Source organism: Nycticebus coucang, chromosome 13 (assembly GCF_027406575.1).
Source record: "Nycticebus coucang isolate mNycCou1 chromosome 13, mNycCou1.pri, whole genome shotgun sequence".
In the NCBI taxonomy this organism is placed as follows: Eukaryota; Metazoa; Chordata; class Mammalia; order Primates; family Lorisidae; genus Nycticebus; species Nycticebus coucang.
The window spans coordinates 84,370,587-84,389,606 of NC_069792.1; the positions used below are offsets into that span (position 1 = coordinate 84,370,587).

The 19,020-nt window shown below is 38.9% G+C and overlaps 1 protein-coding gene across 4 annotated transcripts in view; it reads left to right on the forward strand.

Annotated features, from left to right (window-relative positions):
- Positions 1-2,704: 2,704 nt before the first annotated feature.
- The window catches only part of TBC1D31 (TBC1 domain family member 31), a 77,160-nt gene continuing 60,844 nt past the window's right edge, over positions 2,705-19,020 (forward strand). For 2 of the 4 annotated variants that reach the window (XR_008373951.1, XM_053559647.1), the window contains exons 1-4: positions 2,705-2,960; positions 5,453-5,599; positions 10,586-10,701; positions 14,622-14,800. Coding sequence is in view for 3 of the 4 variants with exons in the window: in XM_053559647.1 (XP_053415622.1) it covers positions 2,884-2,960; positions 5,453-5,599; positions 10,586-10,701; positions 14,622-14,800 (519 nt within the window). In the remaining variant the exon portion in view is untranslated. Of the gene's footprint in view, positions 2,961-3,673; positions 3,779-5,452; positions 5,600-10,585; positions 10,702-14,621; positions 14,801-19,020 lie in introns of all 4 variants that reach the window. The other 2 variants (XM_053559649.1, XM_053559648.1) reach the window with 2 other exon arrangements.

Consider the following 19,020-nt stretch of genomic DNA (forward strand, 5'->3'; position numbering starts at 1 on the left):
TATTAACCTTTCATTAGACTATTGTTTTACCTCCATTGCCTATGTGTGAGCACTGTCCACGTGGAAATACAAAGCAAGTAACTGTAATTGTCTAATAAATGTTATAGCAGACACTCGGTGCATACCTGTATCTCTTGTACCTTGCAGAAGTGCTTTGTCTAGCTAATTCTCATAGTAACTCTTCTGGATAGCTAATAACTAGGTGATTTGTAGAACTAAGAGAGCCTTGTTATATGATCATCTCTGCAGATGTAAACTTTTATGTTATCGTTATGTAGGGCTGACAGGACAACTATAGATTAAGGATCTGTTTTATTAAAAAGGGCTGTCTTGGGCCAGGCATGGTGGTTCATGCCTGTAATCGTAGCACTCTGGGAGGCCAAGGCAGGTAGAGTGCTTGAGCTCAGAAGTTGGAGACCAGCCAGAGCAAGGGTGAGACCCCATTTCTACTAAAAATAGGAAAACTAACAAGGCATGGTGGTGCACATCTGTAGTTCTAGGTACTCAGGAGGGAGAGGCAAGAGGATCTCTTGAGCCCAGGAGTTGGAGGTTGCTCTGAGCTGTGAGCTATTATGACGCCATAGCATTCTACTGAGGGGAACACAATGAGACCCAGTCTCAAAAAAAAAAAAAAAAAAGAGGGCTGGACTGGGCGCAGTGGCTCATGCGTGTAATCCCAGCACTTTAGGAGGCCGAGGAGGGTGGATCACCTGAGCTGACGCATTCGAGACCACTCTGAGATAGAGCCAGACCTCATTTCTTAAAAATAGCTAGGCATTGTGGCGGATGCCTGTAGTCCCACCTACTTGTGAGACTGAGGTTAAGCCCAAGAGTTAGAGGTTGCTGTGAGCTATGACAACAGGGTACTCCACTGGGAGCAACAAAGTCAGACTCTGTCTCAAAAAAAAATTAAATAAATAAATAAAATTAATATTTTTTTAGAGTTGCTTTTCTGATAGAGAGTTTGAGCTTCTCAAATACCATGGCCTTATTATTTTTTTTAAGTCAATTTTCCATTGTATAAAACCATGGGGACCAGGAATAGAAAAACTAAGGTTCCAATCCCAGCTCTCCTCTTATCTCAATTTCCTTGTCAGCAAAATGGGGATAATAGCAGTACCTATCTGTAGTTGGTTGAATGGTGCCCTTTTCCCCAAACTATATGTCCACATTCTAATCCCTACAATCTATGAACATTTTATTTGGTAAAGGATCATTAAAGATCTAATCAGGTGGAAGATTTTGAGATGAAGCGATCATCCTGAAATTATTTTTGTGGACCTTAAATCCAATAACAAGTGTCCTTATAAGAGAAGAACAGATGGAGCATGTTGGCTCACACCTCTAATCTGTAATCTCAGCAGTTTGAGAGGCTGAAGTGGGAGAATCAATTGAGGCCAGAAATTTGAGCCCAATCTGGGCAAGAGATCTAGTCTTTACAAAACATAATTTTTAAAAAATGAGCCTGGTGTGGTGACATGATCTATAGACCCAGCTACTCTAGAGGCTGAGGCAGAAGGGACATCTCATAGGACTTGGAGGCTACAGTGAGGTATGTTTGTTCCTCCAGTTCCTCCATACTACAGCCTGAACAACAGAGTGAGACCTTCCTGTCTTTTCAAAGAGAGAAGGCTGAGCACAGTGGCTCATGTCTATAATCTTAACAATTTGGGAGGCTGAAGCAGGACGATCATTTGAGCTCGGGAGTTTGAGAGCAGCTTGAGTGAGAGCGAGATCTCATCTCTAAAAATAAGAGAGAGAGAGAGAGACGCGCACACGCACACACATACACACTGAGAGATTTGATACAGATGGAGAAGACATATCCCAAAAAAGGCCATGGGAAGATGGAAGCAGGAAGCAGAGAATGGAGTGATGTGATCACAAGTCAAGAAAGCCAGCAACCAGCAGAAACAGGAATAGACAAGGAAGGGAATCTTGCCAACACCTTGATTTCTGACTTATGGCCCCTGGAACTTCAAGAGAATAAATTTCTGTTGTTTTGTGCCACCAAATTTGAGGTAATTACTAGGGCAGCCTCAAGAAACGAACGCACAACCTCCCAGAGGACTAAAAATGGGCTTAATAGTACTACCTAACTGGTAAATTTGCTACAAGCATTAAATAAGTTAATCCATTCATAAAGCACGTAAAAAAAATGCCAATACTTAATAAGCCCTACAGAAGAGCTAAGTGAATTTCGCAAAAATGAACTCGATGATATTTTTGCTTTCCTGGGCTGTGGTAAGTGAACTGGACACCACAACGCTAGAGCATTTTTTCAGATTACGAAACTTAAAAAAATGAGGGTATTGAAAAGGTCAAGAAGAATGGACTATTCCATCGTTAATGTTCTTTCGTGCCTGAAAGTTCTATAAAAGAAACCCTTCAGTTCTCAATACATTTGACTCCTTGCTTCTCTATTAGTTTTCTCTATACAATCCCTCAATCCCTAAACACAATTTAAAACAGAAAGGAGAGATCACAGAAGAAAATCACCTTGCTTGTCTCTGGTGGGAGCCTAAAACTCCGCGAGCGCCCCAGAGCGCAGAATTCCCAAGCCGATTCTTTCTACACACAAGCCACCGTAGGAAAACTACGATTCCCAGAAGGCTTTGCGTCTGCCGGGGGCGGAGTCTAAGAGGTCTTTTACGGATTCCGCGGTCCCGAGCGGGAGGGGTCGCCTGGGCGAGTTTGAGAGAAATATGCCTTCTAATTGGCTATAAATGTAAAGCGGCTTCCTGCGCGTGGTTCGTACGTTGCGCCTGGAGACCCAGGCAGCCCTGGACGCCGCTCAAATTTCCCGGGCCGGAGCGCGGGGCCTGCTGGGAAGGTGCCGGACGGTTACCCACCAGGCCCGGGGTGGTGCTGCTGGACCTCGACATGCAGAGCACGGACCTGGGCAACAAGGAGAGCGGCAAGATATGGCATCGCAAGCCGTCCCCAACCACTCGGGATGGGTAAAGGCCAGGGCGGGAGGGCGCGGGTGTGGATGGGGATGGAGGCCTGCGAGGGGCGGGGTCCGCGTCGGTGGAGAGGCGTTTGAGGGGCAGTCTCCGGAAGGGATGCAGGGGGTTCTCAGATTTATGCACGAGGATTTGCGCTTCTCGGTGAGTGCCAGGAGGCTTTCTTCTTTAATTAATACTACTGCACCCTTGTAGTATGCTTGGCACATAGTAGATGCTCAGTAAATGTTTAGCACTTGCAGCTGGACTCTTAAGGGGGCTGCGGGGTGAGAGAGAACACATCTACCCCTTCTGAAGGCCGCAGTTTATTCGTCTTTATTCTTGTGTGTAGTCAGACACGCGTGCATTCGCCAACTGTTGGTTGAGCGCCTACGGTTTGCCAAGCATGCTTCTAAGTTCTGGAGACTGCAATAGAACAAAAACTTCCGGTCCCTTAAGTTTACATAATGGCGTGTATGTTAGGAGGAGGGGTTACATTCTGCGTTGTAGGGAGGCCTTCAAATATTCCCAGTTGTCTGACGTATGTGAGCCTCTGCTTCACTTCTGTGACTTCATTGGAAGCCTTTGCTCCAAACTGGTGCCATTTGGGTCCCGATTGCTGCACACAGAGTGATCTTATTGTTTCTAATTCCCTAGAATTTCACGGACTTTGCTGCATCGCTTGAGTTCATGTTTCAGTGTGTTTCTTGTTCTTGTGATTTTTTCAGTTTATCTTTTGATTGCTTCTCCACAAACCAACAGACTTTAATTGGCTACTACGTATGCCCAAAACACGATGTTAGACATTCTGCCAGCAGCTTATTTGGTTTCTGGTTGGTGTCACTCCCCTTTATCAACATACTGTCTCAGAAATTCCATTGAATAAAAAATTGTCTAAATGGGGATTCTTCAAGTTTTTCATTCCAAAATCTGGAGTTTATAAATACCATCACTACATCAGGTATTTTTTTTTAATCAGCAAAATGACAAAGTTTATTTTATTTCAGAATATTATGGTGGTACAAATGTTTTGGTTACATGAATTGCTTTTGTTTCTGGTGTTTTTGAACTCCTGAGCTCAAGAGATGCTCCTACCTTGACCTCTCAAAGAGCTGGAATTATAGGCATGAGCCACCCCACCTGGCTGACATACATTATTTTAAGGAGTTTAAGAAGTTAGTTATTTTATGACACAAATTTTATAAAATATGTTTCTTTCAATGGATATTTGGCATATGATCTTTCTCTCAAAAAATAGTAACTTTAGACAGATATAGCTTTGTATTTTTAATAAAGTTTGTCTTTCGTCTTATTAACATGTACATGATTATTTAAGAATATATATAAAATATAGAAAAGTAGAAAGAAGGGGGAAAGGCGATATTCCTATAACATACAGACAACTGTTATTAATATTTGGCCATCACTCTGGGAGGATGAGACAGGTGGATTGCCTGAGCTCAGGAGTTTGAGATCAATAGGAGCAAGAGTGAGACCCTGTCTCTACTGAAAAATAGAAAAACTAGCTAGGCATTGTGGCAGGCACCTGTAGTCTGAGCTACTTGGGAGGCTGAGGCAAAAGGATCACTTGAGTCCAAGAGTTTGAGGTTGCTGTGAGCTATGATACCATGGCATTGTACCAAAGGTGACAAAGTGAGACTCTGTTTCAAAAATATGTATATATTTGGCCATGTTCATCTTTTTCCCCCTGTGTGTAAGTTTTTCTTTTCCCTTGCCATTTTTTCTTTTTTTAATTATGTGTCTGTATCAGCTATTTAGAACCTAAGGTTAGAATGTTTTCATTTTCATTTAGCTTTTAATCATTACATATATTCTATGGAATAATACTGAAAAATAAGCTTCCTTTCTTAATCTTTTGATAGAAGTATGATTAATGTGGGTTTTAAAGAATGATTTCTTAATGCATTCATTCAGCAGGCATGTTTTGAATGCCTTCTGGGTGTTGTAGGTCAGATGCTGGTCCTGTCCTTACAGAGCTTAGCTGCCAGGGTATTATATTAGAAATGATATATTTACATATATTACAATATATGTAATATATATCATATAGGTACAAACATTAGATATATAATATATAATATAATATAGGTACATATATTAGAAATGAAAGTAAAATTCAAGCACACTTCATATACTTTGGAACATCCTCTACCCACCTCCCCTGGCCTCCACACAGAGTCCCTCTCTATTCCCAGGCTAGAGTGCTGTGGCATCAGCCTTGCTCATAGCAACCTCAAACTTCTGGGTTCAAGTGATCTTCCTGCCTCGGCCTCCTGAGTAGCTGGGACTACAGCTGCTTACTACAATGCCCAGCTAATTTTTCTATTTTTATTAGAGACAGAATCTCATTCTTCTCATCCTGGTCTTGAACTCCTGAGTTCAAGGGATCCTTCTACCTTAGCCTCCCAGAGTCCTAGGGTTATAGGTGTGAGCTACTTTGCCCAGCTTAATGTAGAATTAATGTTTGTTATTTTTTTCTTTGACAGAATTATAGTGAACATTGTTCACAACACATCCGATTACTATCCAAAAGTTTTGCGGTTTTTGAATGTGGCTTTTGATGGCTCAGGTGATTCCTTAATTGCTGGGGACCATCAAGGAAATGTTTATGTTTTTGACTTATATGCAAATAGGTAAGCAGTTACTTTGATATTTACTTTATTTACAAAGTTGTTAATTCACTGAGTATTTTCGTACTTACTATTTATTATTCATTCAGAAAGATTTATTAAGTTCTATATTTTAGATACTCGGTGAACACCATTATAAGTGCTGAAGGAAGGAAGTGGGAAAGGATAGACAACATGGCTTCTTTTTAAAGATTTAAAGCACGGATTTTAAAAGTATCTCTAGTAGATTGTTATTACTAATTTATCACTTCATTTCCATTACTTTATTAGGCAATTTAGAAAGAGAATCGTTTCTTTTGTACATTATTGTTACAGTGTAGTAGATCTAAGAATTTTAAAGAATTTGATTTTCATTCTTCCTCTTTTCCCCCCTTATGGAACAATTTAGTCCAAAAGCAGTTAGGTGGGTTTCATCAAGGTCCAAAAAATGAGGCTAGGTGGGAGGGAGAGCTACAGCGGCCCAGCAAGACAGTCTATATGGGAGATGGGGTGGTGGGAAGTCAGTTTAATATGGGAGGTTTGATCACCAGAATGAACACTGTGATACTGGTTTGGAACTAGATATACCAGTGCGAACTACTGGTTTTGAAGATACAGAAATAAACCAGGGGATATACAAACACATGTACATATATTCCCTAGCTGTGTCTAGTGAAGGCCTGGGAGCAACAACATGCCGATAGCAATGAATATAGCTGGTATCCAGCTTTTTGTTTTCTGCATAGTACCTTCCTACTGAAAGACTTCTGGGATCTAAAATGGCCAGTTTCAGAATGGGGTCAGGGAAAGTACAGGACGAGCCTATAACATTTTGTAGCCAGAAAGAAAGAACTGTTCAAAGAATGATGGGGATATGTCAAAAGAACATAGATGCCAGCTTAAAGGGGTTTCATTCTTCTGGCCATACTGGAGATAATTTGAGCATCGAAACAAGTAATGATTTTTTAAATGGATAAATAATGATGATAGATTGGTCATACTCCATTGAATAAAATTGAAATCCATGAGTTCATGTTTTGATCAAACAGACGAATTGTTTAATGAAGAATGGGATATTGCACAGTTACAAAGTATCTCCCTACAGAGTACTTATTAATTATAAAAGAAAAAAGAGTAGTAATACAGTGAAGAAGCTTGGTAACACTACTGTAATAAAATGACTAAAGTTAATAGAACCAGTAGCAGAATGTATCAAAATTTGGTGCCACGCGATAGGATGAAGTGAAAAGAACACTGTGTCATTTCTGCGTTATTGGTAGAATATATAACTTGAATATAATTGGTAGAATCATCAGACAAAGCTAAATTAAGGGCATTCAATAACAAAACTGTCCTTTGTTCTTCACAAGGGTCAAGGTCATGAAAGTTGGATAAAGACTGAACTTCCAGAATAAGGGAGTTTAAAGAGACAAGACACAGTCATGTACCTGGACTGATTCTTTTGCTATAGAGGGCATTATTGGGATAATTGGCAAAATTTGGGCTTTCAAAATTAAATGGTGGTGATAAATAAATGTAGTTTCTTGATTCTGATAGCCATACTGTGGTTATTATACAGGAAGGTTTTCTTGTTTGTAGGAAACATGGTCTTGGTAATTTATTCTCAAGTAGTTCAAGAAAAGAAGAGATAGGGCGGTGCCTGTGGCTCAGAGGGTAGGGCACCAGCCCCATATGCCGGAGGGAGGTTGAGGGTTCAAACCCAGCCCTGGCCAAAAAAAAAAAAAGAAAAGAAGAGATCATACAGGATTTACTTATCTGTGATTTATTAGGTAGAAATCTGTTAGTCATTGTTTTTTCTCCTTTACCAAAGAAGTAATGGTCCCAATTCTTCTTTGTTCTTGCAGTAGCCTACTTTGCCAATTCCCAGTCTTAAATCTTTACAACTATCTCTTGCTGTACTCCTAAATAATATAAAAAATAATTGTTAAATCGATTCCAATGTCAGTGATTCTTAGCACTTTGTTTTTCCCATTCTCCACCAAGTATTACAAACCTTTACTAATTTTCTTGTCTTCTTGGACTGGACCTCCTCTTATTCCGACTGCCATGCCTCCTAATTTATGAGAAAACAGACACCTTAAACCTTCCCTTCCTCCTCCCCTATCACAGCCTTGTGTATATCTATAAGTTCAACCATCCATACCTCTTTGTTATCTTATTCATAAAAATTGGTGATCTTAATTTCTTCAATGCTGATTTCTATTTTCTATAGCAATTTTGCACCATGAAGTTCCTTTCTATCTTGTCCACTGTCCATTTTCGATATCTACTATAGGGGACAAAAAATAATTTTCCCTCTACTCTTCTCAACTGGGGTCATTGTAACAAAAGTCACATTAATAAGGGGAAAACAAACAAGTTATTAACTTGTATCATTCCATATGAGAGTACTCAGAAATTAGTAACTCAGAGAAGTGGCTTAGACTCCGGTTTATAAGGTATCTTCAACAAGAAGATAACAAGTGACAAGACAAAGGAAAAGGACCTTGAGTCTTTATGGGCAGTATACTGTGGGAAAGCAAATATATGGGAAACTAATAGTAGGTAAAGGCTAATTATGTAGATTTCTCTGGTGCCATCTCCTGGATGATACAAGTCCTCTCCCTTGATCACCTTTTGTCCTTTCTGGTAGAGAGGGGAGGAGGGACTTTATGTGAATTTATGCAAACTTATGTGAACTTTTAGACAAATATGGGGAAGACAGAAAGCTTTTCTTTTTTTTTTTTTGGTAGAGACAGAGTCTCACTTTATGGCCCTCGGTAGAGTGCCGTGGCCTCACACAGCTCACAGCAACCTCCAACTCCTGGGCTTAAGGGAGTCTCTTGCCTCAGCCTCCCAAGTAGCTGGGACTACAGGCACTCGCCACAACGCCCGGCTATTTTTTGGTTGCAGTTTGGCCGGGGCCGGGTTTGAACCTGCCACCCTCAGTATATGGGGCCGGCGCCTCACTGACTGAGCCACAGGCGCCGCCCCCAGAAAGCTTTTCTTATATCTACTTCTTTTCAGTTGATTTCAGCTCAAAATAATCCTTATGCCAAAGTGGCATATTTTGGTTTGGCATGTTCTGCTACCCTTCACTAGAAACATTCATAGCTGAGCAGTAAGTGGCAGAGCTGAGACTTGACTTCAGACTTGATTACCAGGCTCACTCTCTGGTCTCTCTCAAACCGTGCTAACTGCCCACTCCAGAGGTCTCTTTTCAATACTGCTTTTACTAAAGAACTAAATACTCTTGTCTCTTCCCCCTGAAATTCTTTTTGTTTGGCTTCACTCTGCCTTATTTTCTCTCTGATCGTTTTTTGTTTGTTTGTTTGTTTGTTTGTTTTTCTCTTGTTTTGTCAACTCTTCTTTCACTGCCTGCCCCTTTAACCTTGTGCTTCCTGGGCCATCTGACCTTGGCTGGCTTTCTTCCATATTTCAAGTACTCTTCTTTCATAATCGCATCACCATGAAGCCTCAATCTCAGCTGCTGTAAACACTGTTGACTCAGATCTGCTTCTCTTACCTACTAGAAATCTTTTCTAGCCACTAGCTACATGTGGTTCTTGAGTGTTTGAAAGGTGACTAGTCCAAATCAAGATACAGTGCAAGTATAAAATTGAAATACCCACTGAATTTCAGTGTCTGAATATTAAAAATATATAAAATATCTCAATTATTTTGTATCGATTAAACGTTGGACGTTATGAAATGATAATAGTTAATAAAGTATGTTAAGATTAATTTCACCTGTTTTGTTTTTGTTTTCCACCTGTTTTTTTTTGGTTTTTTTAATGTGGTTCCTAGAAAATGTTATACATGTTGCCCACATTACCTTTTGGACATCATGGCTCTAAATATTTTACAAGGACCTTAAACTCAACATGTTTAAAACCAGACTTTTCCTATCTCCAAACTTGTCCTTCTTTTGCTTAAGCTCAAAAGCTTAATTAATTAATTTATTTTTTGAGACCAGGTCTTGCTCTGTTACCCAGGCTAGAGTAAAGTGGCATCATGATAGCTCACTGCAACCTCCAACTCCTGGGGTCAAGGAATCCTCTTGCCTCAGCCTCCTGAGTAGTTGGGACTACAGGTGTGTGCCACCACACCCAGATAACTGTTTTTATTTTTTTTCTAAAGACAGGGTTTCCTTATGTTGTTTAGGTGGGTGTCAAACTCTTGGGCTCAAGTAATCCTTCCACTTCAGTCTTCCAAAGTGCTAGGATTATAGTCACAAGCCACTATGCCTAGCCCCAACTTTTTACAAATTAAACTCTAGCTAGCTATGTGCTGAGTACTTTGTTAAGTGCTTAACTTGTATTATTTTATTTAATCATCATTTATACATGAGCGATTCCTTATTATCTTCTTCACTCTGTGTTTAATGCATACCAAATCTCTTTATCCTTAACTTCTGAAACCCCTATTTGTTATTTTTTTTTTTTTCCTGATTTATACCTGTATTTCTAATTGAGATTCTTTGTTGTAGGTTTTTTTCCCTTTTGAGGCAGAATCTCACTCTGTCTTCCAGGCTAGAGTGCTATAGCATCATCATAGCTCATAGTTCAACTGCAACCTTAAATTCCTGGACTCAAGCCATGATTGCTGGCTGAGTTTTCTATTTTTTGTAGAGATGAGGTTTCACTTTTGTTCAGGCTGGTCTTGAACTCCTGGCCTCCCAAAGTACTAGCATTACAGTCATGAGCCACCATGCCCAGTCTATAGTAGCTTTCTTAATGATCTCCTTTTCTTCCTTATCTCTCCGTCCATTTGCCATTTCTGCCACCATCGTTTTCCTATGTCTTCCTAAAAGACATACCTAATTGTGATTTGCTATCCCAAAAACTTACAATGACTTCCCATAGATCACGCTTTGTGATCTATTTTTTGCTTACTAGATGGTAGCTCATTTTTCTAGGTTTTATGTTTTTCACCTATAAGGACTTTTCCAACATGAAATTTATGATTAGTAGAAGAAATTCTGATACTAATGCAATGATTTCTTAATAGGTTTAATCTTGCTCAGCGAACAGGACAAGCGTGCACGGCTCTGGCCTTTAATCTTCGTAGGAAATCTGAATTCCTAGTGGCATTAGCTGATCATTCTATTAAATGTTTTGATACAGGTAAGAAGTTCTCCTATTTGTCTCTTGAAGCAGAGTAAAATACAGACTGAAAATCTACAACAAGTTCGCCAGGCTATACAGCAGGCATCCTCAAACTGCGGCCTGCGGGCCACATGAAGCGGTGTGAATTGTATTTGTTCCCGTTTTGTTTTTTACTTCAAAATAAGATGTGCAGTGTGCTTAGGAATTTGTTCATAGTTTTTTTTTTTTTTTTTAAACTATAGTCCAGCCCTCCAACGGTCTGAGGGACAGTGAATTGGCCCCCTGTTTAAAAAGTTTGAGGATGCCTGCTATACAGTTTGAGGGTATAGTCCACATGACTACCCTTACTTAAGATACCAGCTGCAGGCAGCGCCTGTGGTTCAGTAAGTACAGCACTGGCCCCATATACCGAGGGTGAAGGGTAGTCATTTTTTGTTTTTTTGCAACAAAAAAATAGCTGGGCGTTGTGGTGGGCACCTGTAGTCCCAGCTTCTTGGGAGGCTAAGGCAAGAGAATCGCCTAAGCCCAAGAGCTGGAGATTGCTGTGAGCTGTGATGTCATCGCACTCTACTGAGAGTGACAAAGTGAGACTCTGTCTCTAAAAAAAAAAAAAAAAAGATACCAGCTGTAAGCTCAAGCATCCAGAACCATCCTTGCTTGAGATCTGGTTATATATTCAGGGTTCCCAACTATCCTCAGATTTGATAATTCACTAGAACAACTCATAGAACTCAGAAAACAACTATACTTATGATTATAGTTTTAATATAGTAAAAGAATACGAATTAGAACTAGCCAAAGGAAGAGACCATAGGGTGGAATCTGGGAGGCTTCCCAAAGGGAAGTGTTACCCTACCAGGTAAACCCCCACCCCCACCTGGCAGCATCAGTGTATGGCAGTCTGCAAAAAGTATGTTGACCCAGGAAGTTCACCCAGCCTTCAGTGTAAAGAGCTTTCATTGAGGCACTGTTACATAGGCATAGTTGCTTGAATTAATGCCCACATGGTTGAACTCAATTTCCAGCCCTTCTCTTTTCCTGAGAAGTTAGGATGATACCGTCTTACCCAGAGCCCCCAACCTTCTAATCTTTCTGGTTTTTCTGATGTAGCTATCTCCCACCCTGAGTCTTCCTAGCAAAATCTATCTGGCATGATGTGAGGGACCCAACAGGAATAGACTCCTATCACTTGGGAAAGTCTGGGGGTTTAGAGGTTACTTCCCAGAAGCCTAGGTAGAGGTCAGACTTTACTTTAAAGGCCAAATTCCTTACTAAACCGGTACAGTGACACTTAAAAAATATATAACCTGTTTATTCTATACCATGTTATTTTTTTTAAATTGAGAATATAGAATTCTATAGATTAAGCCTCTTAAAGAGGTTTCTCAACTATATTTTTTCTTATTAAGTAATCAATGTGTTGTAATATTTAGAAAGATGTATAAATAATTGTAATAATACTGATAGTTAATACTTATACAGTATCTACTCTTTGCTAGGGACTGATGTATGACTTTTTGCATATTGATTAATGTTACTCATCATAATAACCCATGGAGATGGATACTGTTATTATCCCCATTTTGGAAGTGAGGAAACTGAGGCACAAAGGAAACTTGACCCAGGTCCTGCAGTTTATGAGCAGTGGAGGCAGGATTCCAGGCGGGGTGGTCTGGCTGCAGGATCCCTGCTCTTTATCACTGTATTGCACTCTTGTTCTATTTACAAAGAAGAAAAGGTGGCCATCAGTAAAGTCCAGGGACACAGCTGGTGTTTTCATGATGTCTGTGTCCTACATACATACTTTTTAAAAATATTCTAATAATATTCTGTTTATATTGTTTTGTGGAATCATTTTCACCTCATTAAAAATTCATATGGTATATATAAAACCAGTACCTAAATTCTACTGTATAGATGTTTACAATAGCATAATTATTTAACCTGTTCTCTATTGTTGGACTTTTAAAGTGTTTCCAATTTTTGGTATTACAAACAGCGCTATGACAAAATTTCTGAAAAACTAAGTCTTCATATTCACCTGTGATTGCGTTCCTTTGATTCCACCATTCTCTTCTTCCTACTTCCGTATCTCCAGCCTTTTCTGTCTTACTGACCCTCTCCCACTGAAGCCCCTTCCCCAGATGCCATCTCTGCCTCCCTAGCTCCCTCGCCACCTCCCTTACTTTACCTTCTCTGCCAAATCCTGCTTCCTCACAGCATCCATTTCGGAATTCTGACTCTAGCTCCCTGACCCACATTACTGTGACTTCCATCTCCAAGGCCTTTAGTAACCTCAGGTTCTTTAAATCCCCTTCATACCTTTCATCCTACTTACTAGTGCCTTTAATAAAGCCATTAGGTCTCTAAGAATCTTTCTCTCTGTTACTTCTCTCCTTTCTCCTCCTATCTTTGAGCTTCTTCTTAGTAGTCTCTTCTGGATTCTATCACTGGTTGTAAGGATTTTTAACCTGATTTAAAAAGAAGTAGAGGAACCTACATGGTTTGTTAGCTTTTAATTTTGCTAATTGACATTGAAAAAATATATATAATTTCATAAAACAAGGAATTTTTTCCCTAACATAAAGAAACTTGGAGGGATATGATACTAGATTAGAAGATAGTACTTTAAATTTGACTTTATGAAGAACTTACTATAGTATTGTTATTTTTCTCATTTCACTGCAGAGCAATGAAACATAGATCATTAAGTAATGCCGGTTTTAGACTGGTGTTTGGACATCACTACTGTTTCCCTGAGGGATTTGTCTGTTCCCTCCAGCTTCAGTTTTGACCTACTTTGTATCTTAATGTTTTGAAGGCTTATATTTTGCTTTTTGACAATTGTCCTCAATTCAGTCTTTCTGGAGGAAAAGTTCTGATCATAAAAGTAAAATACACCTACCATTGAAAACTTGAAAACATTTAGAAAAGTGTAAAGAGAAAATTAAAATGACCTATAATTTCTCCACCCAATGGTCATTATCATGAATAGTTTCTGGTGTTTTCCCTATTAAACTCTTTTCTCTAGTTACACTCATAAGCATCTCAATCAATTTTAAAAATCAGATTTATTATCTATTCTCCATCCTGCTAACTCTGTTTCTTCTTACGTATTTCTTACACACTTAGTAGTGTCACCCCCACTTATATAACTAAAGCAGAACCTCTACAGTCTTAACTCCTCCTTCATCTCAGCGCACTGACTTGATTACTAAGCTTTTTGTTATTTCTCCTTCATAACTCCTGAATTTTTTCTTGTCTCTATTGCTGCTTTTTTAGTTTAGGCCCTCCTTATCATTTGCTTGGATTATTACAGTGCTCTTTCTAAACACAGACCAGATAGGGTACTTTACTTTTTGGGGTTTTTTGAAACAGGGTCTCACTTTGGTATGCTAGAGCGCAGTGTCATCATTATAGCTCAGAACAACCTCAAACTCCTGGGCTTGAATGATCCTCCTGCCTCAGTCTCTCAAGCAACTATGCCTGACTAATTTTTCTGTTTTTAGGGAGACAAGGTCTCACTCTTGCTCAGGCTAGTCTCAAACTCCTGGCCTCAAGTGATCGTTCCCCCTCGGACTCCCATAGTGCTAGGATTACAGGCTTGAGCCACCATAACCAGCCCAGACATGTTACTTTTCTACATAAAATTATGTCGAGAAAGCTCAAACTCACTAGCATCACATTCAAGCCTATTCTTCACAAGCCATTTGTCACCCTCATGTCCTGATATATCTGTGATATGTACGTTACTAATGTGTCCCACCTTACACTTTGTCAACTAGCTACAGAGTTCTGTTTTTGTAGATATTAATAAAGGTGCCTCAGGTGTCATATTTAGCCATCAATTGAATCAGTTTATGTATACTGTTTCCATGTAATATTTCTTACAGATATATTATGTTTCACCTGAGTAACAATTTTCCTTTTCACCACAGTCACCAAGGAGCTCGTTAGCTGGATGAGAGGACACGAGTCATCCGTGTTTTCCATCTCTGTGCATGCGTCGGGGAAATACGCCATCACTACTTCTTCTGATACAGCACAATTATGGGACTTGGATACCTTTCAGAGAAAAAGAAAGCTGAACATTCGTCAGTCTGTGGGTATACAAAAGGTCAGTGAGGGGGTACATCTCGGCTTGTCGTGCTTCTTGGGTTGGTTTCTTGGTCAGCAGTATTTATGTATGGCTGAGAAAAGAATAATGATTCACTGTGTCCCACACAACTGTGTTCTCGTAACTCGGCAACAAGCATAGCAAAGCGGCCAGCATGATTAATGATGTTACCTTTGGCTACAATTTATGACTTAGTGAGCTTTATTTACTTATCCTTTAATTATAGCTGTTTGATATCAACTCTCATAAGGTGACAGTTGTTTGGTTGATTGGTTTTGTTTTAGTTTTTAACCCCTTAACATTTTACTATGAAAAATCTCAAACATACAGCAGATTTGTAAGAATTTCACAGTGAACAAATATACACTCTCCATCTAGGTTTTACTACCATTAACATGTTACCATACTACACAGTATCCTTTTGGTACTTTACAAGTTATTTTATTATGGATCAGTCCATCTTTCTGTTCTTTTTTCTGTTCTATTTATTAATTCTTTGTGCGTATATGTCTTATTTTAAGCAAACCACAGATGTCACTGTACTTCTCCATGAATATTTAAGCATGCATTTAATTGACCAGTGTCTAATATTTCTTGATACAAAATTTATAATGAAGTACATACATCTTAAGTATTCGTTTAAGTTTGACAAATGCATACAACTGTGTAACCTGTGCAGACCTAACATTACCATTGTCCCAGAAAGTTCCATTGTACCCCTTCCTGGCTAAGCACTATTCTGAAGTTTTCTCACCATGGAACTATTGAGTAATAGTTGATGTCAGGCATTTTTCACACAGCATAATGTTTTTCAGATCTGTCCATGTTCTTACATTTTATATTTATCAGTAGTTCATTCTTACTGCTGATTAGAATTCAATTGTATAAATATACCATCCTTTTTTTAAAAAACACATTTCTCTTGCTTGTAAGATTTAATTATTTTTTTCTATTTGATTAGCTAAATACAGTTTTTAGGAACATCTGAGTCTTCCTTGTGATTATTTTACTTTAGGTTATATTATGCATGCAGTATTGTTTTTAATTTCTTGGTTATTAATGTGTATAGCTAGCAATATATTAACCAAAATTTTATTTCATAATGTTCATGGAATCCCAGAGTTCTTTTATGTGCCTTTAATAATTAAAAATAGATAAAACCCAGCTTATTTATAAGGGATTTAAGCCAAATGTCTTAGTAGGACTTTTCTTCTTTAATTGCTTTGGTACTTACATTTTGAATTTTAAATTCCAAAGAAGAGAGTGTTGGGAGTTGAACCCACAATGGAAACAGAGTTCTGAAACTGACACAAAAACCATCTGTTCTTTGTACTGTGAAATAAAAATAAGTATACACTGGATAGTTGCCAGTGCTAACCTTGCTTCATCATTTAGGCATTTTAGTTTAAAATACAGGATTCCAAATGTTAGTAGTATAGGAATAAAATTAAACATAGAAAATGTATGTATGGTGTGATGTATGCATATAGGTTTATTCTAAAATAATGGAGTACCATAGTCTATAAATTGGCAGTTAATTTTTTTTTGAAAGACCAGATAATAAATATTTTTGACTTTGTAGGCCAAGTGCAAAATTACATAATCATTTAAAATGTAACAATTTAAAACCAGGTGTGGTGGCTCATGCCTATAATCCCAGCTACTCAGGAGGCTGAGATAAGAGGATCCCTTAAGCCCAAGAGTTTAAAACCAACTTGGACAATATAGCAAGATCTCATCTCGAAAACAACAAAAGAAAAAACATTGCATGAATGGGCTGTATACCCAAAACAACCCTCAAAAGCAGAAGAAGCAGAAAAACCAAAGAACAAGGCATACAAATCAGATTTATTGGGAAACTTAGAGGCAGAAGCGTGGTCTTGGGCGACAGCAACACAGATCTCTGCACTGTTACTCCCCAGACCCAGGGCTCTGATCCCATAGGGAAGGGGTGTATGTGAAGTTTGTAGAAGAGTTGAAGGCAGTCTTCCAGAACAGACATGAATGCTACGCACGTCATGCCTGACAAGCAGAGTGACACAGTGGAAAGAGCGGGGCCCATCAGACTCTATAATTCATGTGGTAACATCAAGGTTGCTTTTATCTAGAGCAGAGTTTATGGTGAGTACATGTTCTTATGCTAGGGACAGTAAATAAAGTAGAAATCAGGAGGTATTCCTGGACTGGGGTTAATCAGAAGTCAGCATGGCAGATTAGCATCCAATATGGAGTCACTTTTGTCTCCATGGTAACCAGTTAAAAATGTGAAAACCATTCTTCACTCCTGGGCTGTACAAAAAACGAGAGGTGGCCACTTGATTACCCCTCCTGCCTTATGCTGTTGAAAATGGGAAATAACTATAACATAATCTTAAAAATGTTAATTCTTGGGCCGTGCCTGTGGCTCAGTGAGTAGGGTGCCGGCCCCATATACCAAGGGTGGTGGGTTCAAACCCAGCCCCAGCCAAACTGCAACAACAACAAAAAAAAATAGCCAGGCGCTGTGGCAGGCGCCTGTAGTCCCAGCTACTTGGGAGGCTGAGGCAAGAGAATTGCCTAAACCCAGGATTTGGAAGTTACTGTGAGCTGTGACATTACAGCACTCTACCAAGGGCAACAAAGTGAGACTCTGTCTCTAAAAAAAATAAATAAATAAAAGTTAATTCTTACCAATTTTTACTAAATTTAATTTTTATTCCAAATTCTGATTTATATGTATATATAAAGTTTTATGTATATATACATATGTATGTCTTTTTTGTTTGTTTGTTTTTGGGTTTTTTGAAACAGAGTCTCACTTTTTGACCAGGCTACAGTGCCATGGTGTTGGCCTAGCTAACTGTAGCTTCAAACTCCTGGGCTCAAGTGATCCTCCTGCCTCATCCTCCCAAGTAGCTGGGACTACAGGTGGCTGCCATAATGTCCGGCTTATTTTTTCTATCTTTAGTAGAAATGGGGTCTTGTTCTTACTCAGACTAGTCTTGAACTCCTGAGTGCCAGGGATTCTTCTGCCTCGGCCTCCCAGAGTGCTAGGATTACAGCTGTGAGCCAACATTCCCAGCCTGATTCTGTATTTTACATAGAAATATATTCATTTATTTTGATTATACATGAGATCCTTAAAGTAACATTCTTGGGTCTTTTGGTAGGGAGCTCATTTTATGACAACTTTTAAAATCTAAAACTCTCACTCTTTTTTTTCTGAGTAACATTGGGACCAGACCAATTGTCTTGGCAAAGGCCTCACATTCTGGATTTGTCCTGTTTTTTCATCATTGTTGTTTAACTTGTTTTCCTCTCCCTGCATTTCTTGTAAACTAGAAATTAAGTCTAAAGATTTAATTAGATTCATGTTAAACATTTTAGACGAGCTGTTTACCTTATGTGTAAGATGAAAATAGTATCTTGAATATCCAAAATTCTGGCCTCGAGTGCAGTGGTATGATCATAGCTCACTGTAACCTCAAACTCCTGGGCTCAAGCAATTCTCCTGTCTCAGCCACCTAAGTAATTGGGGCTACAGGTGTACATGACCGCAAGTGGCTTCTTTTTTTTTTTTTTTTTTTAACCTCCTGGCCTCCCACAGTGCTAGGATTGCAGGTTGAACCACAATGCCTGGCCTGAAATTCAAAATTTTTTGAGCACTGGCATGATGCTTAAATATTATCCTCAAAGGAAATGCTCATTGGAGCATTTTGGATTTCATATTTTTGAATTAGAGATGAAGCAAATATTTCAAACTCTGAAATAAACCAAAACACTTTTGGTTCCAACCATTTCAGATAGGGGATACTCAATCTGTAGTACTATTCAGGGTTGGTTTTAGTGTTGACTGTGATAATGCAAAGCACTTGGCACGGTGCTTGTTGTTTCGTAAGGGCGCTTAGTAAAATGGTAGCTGCTGCTATTTCTATTATTTTTGTTTTTATAGAACTCTAATATTATCTCAGTGCAATTAGATATGTTCTTAGGAAGCTATGAGATAACTTTTTCTTTTGAATTACATCATATAGATGCATAGTCTACTATTAACCGTTTTAAAAACCCAAAAGTGTTAACTTACTGGCAAAATGTCATCAATTTATTTGGCAACAAAATCTGAACTAATTGATATGAGGCTGAAATATTTATATATTTGAGTATGAGGTGTTGCCCCAAGTCCCTTAAAGGTTCGTAATGTTACAGAGTATGTGTCATATGACCTTTCTAAAATTGGAAAT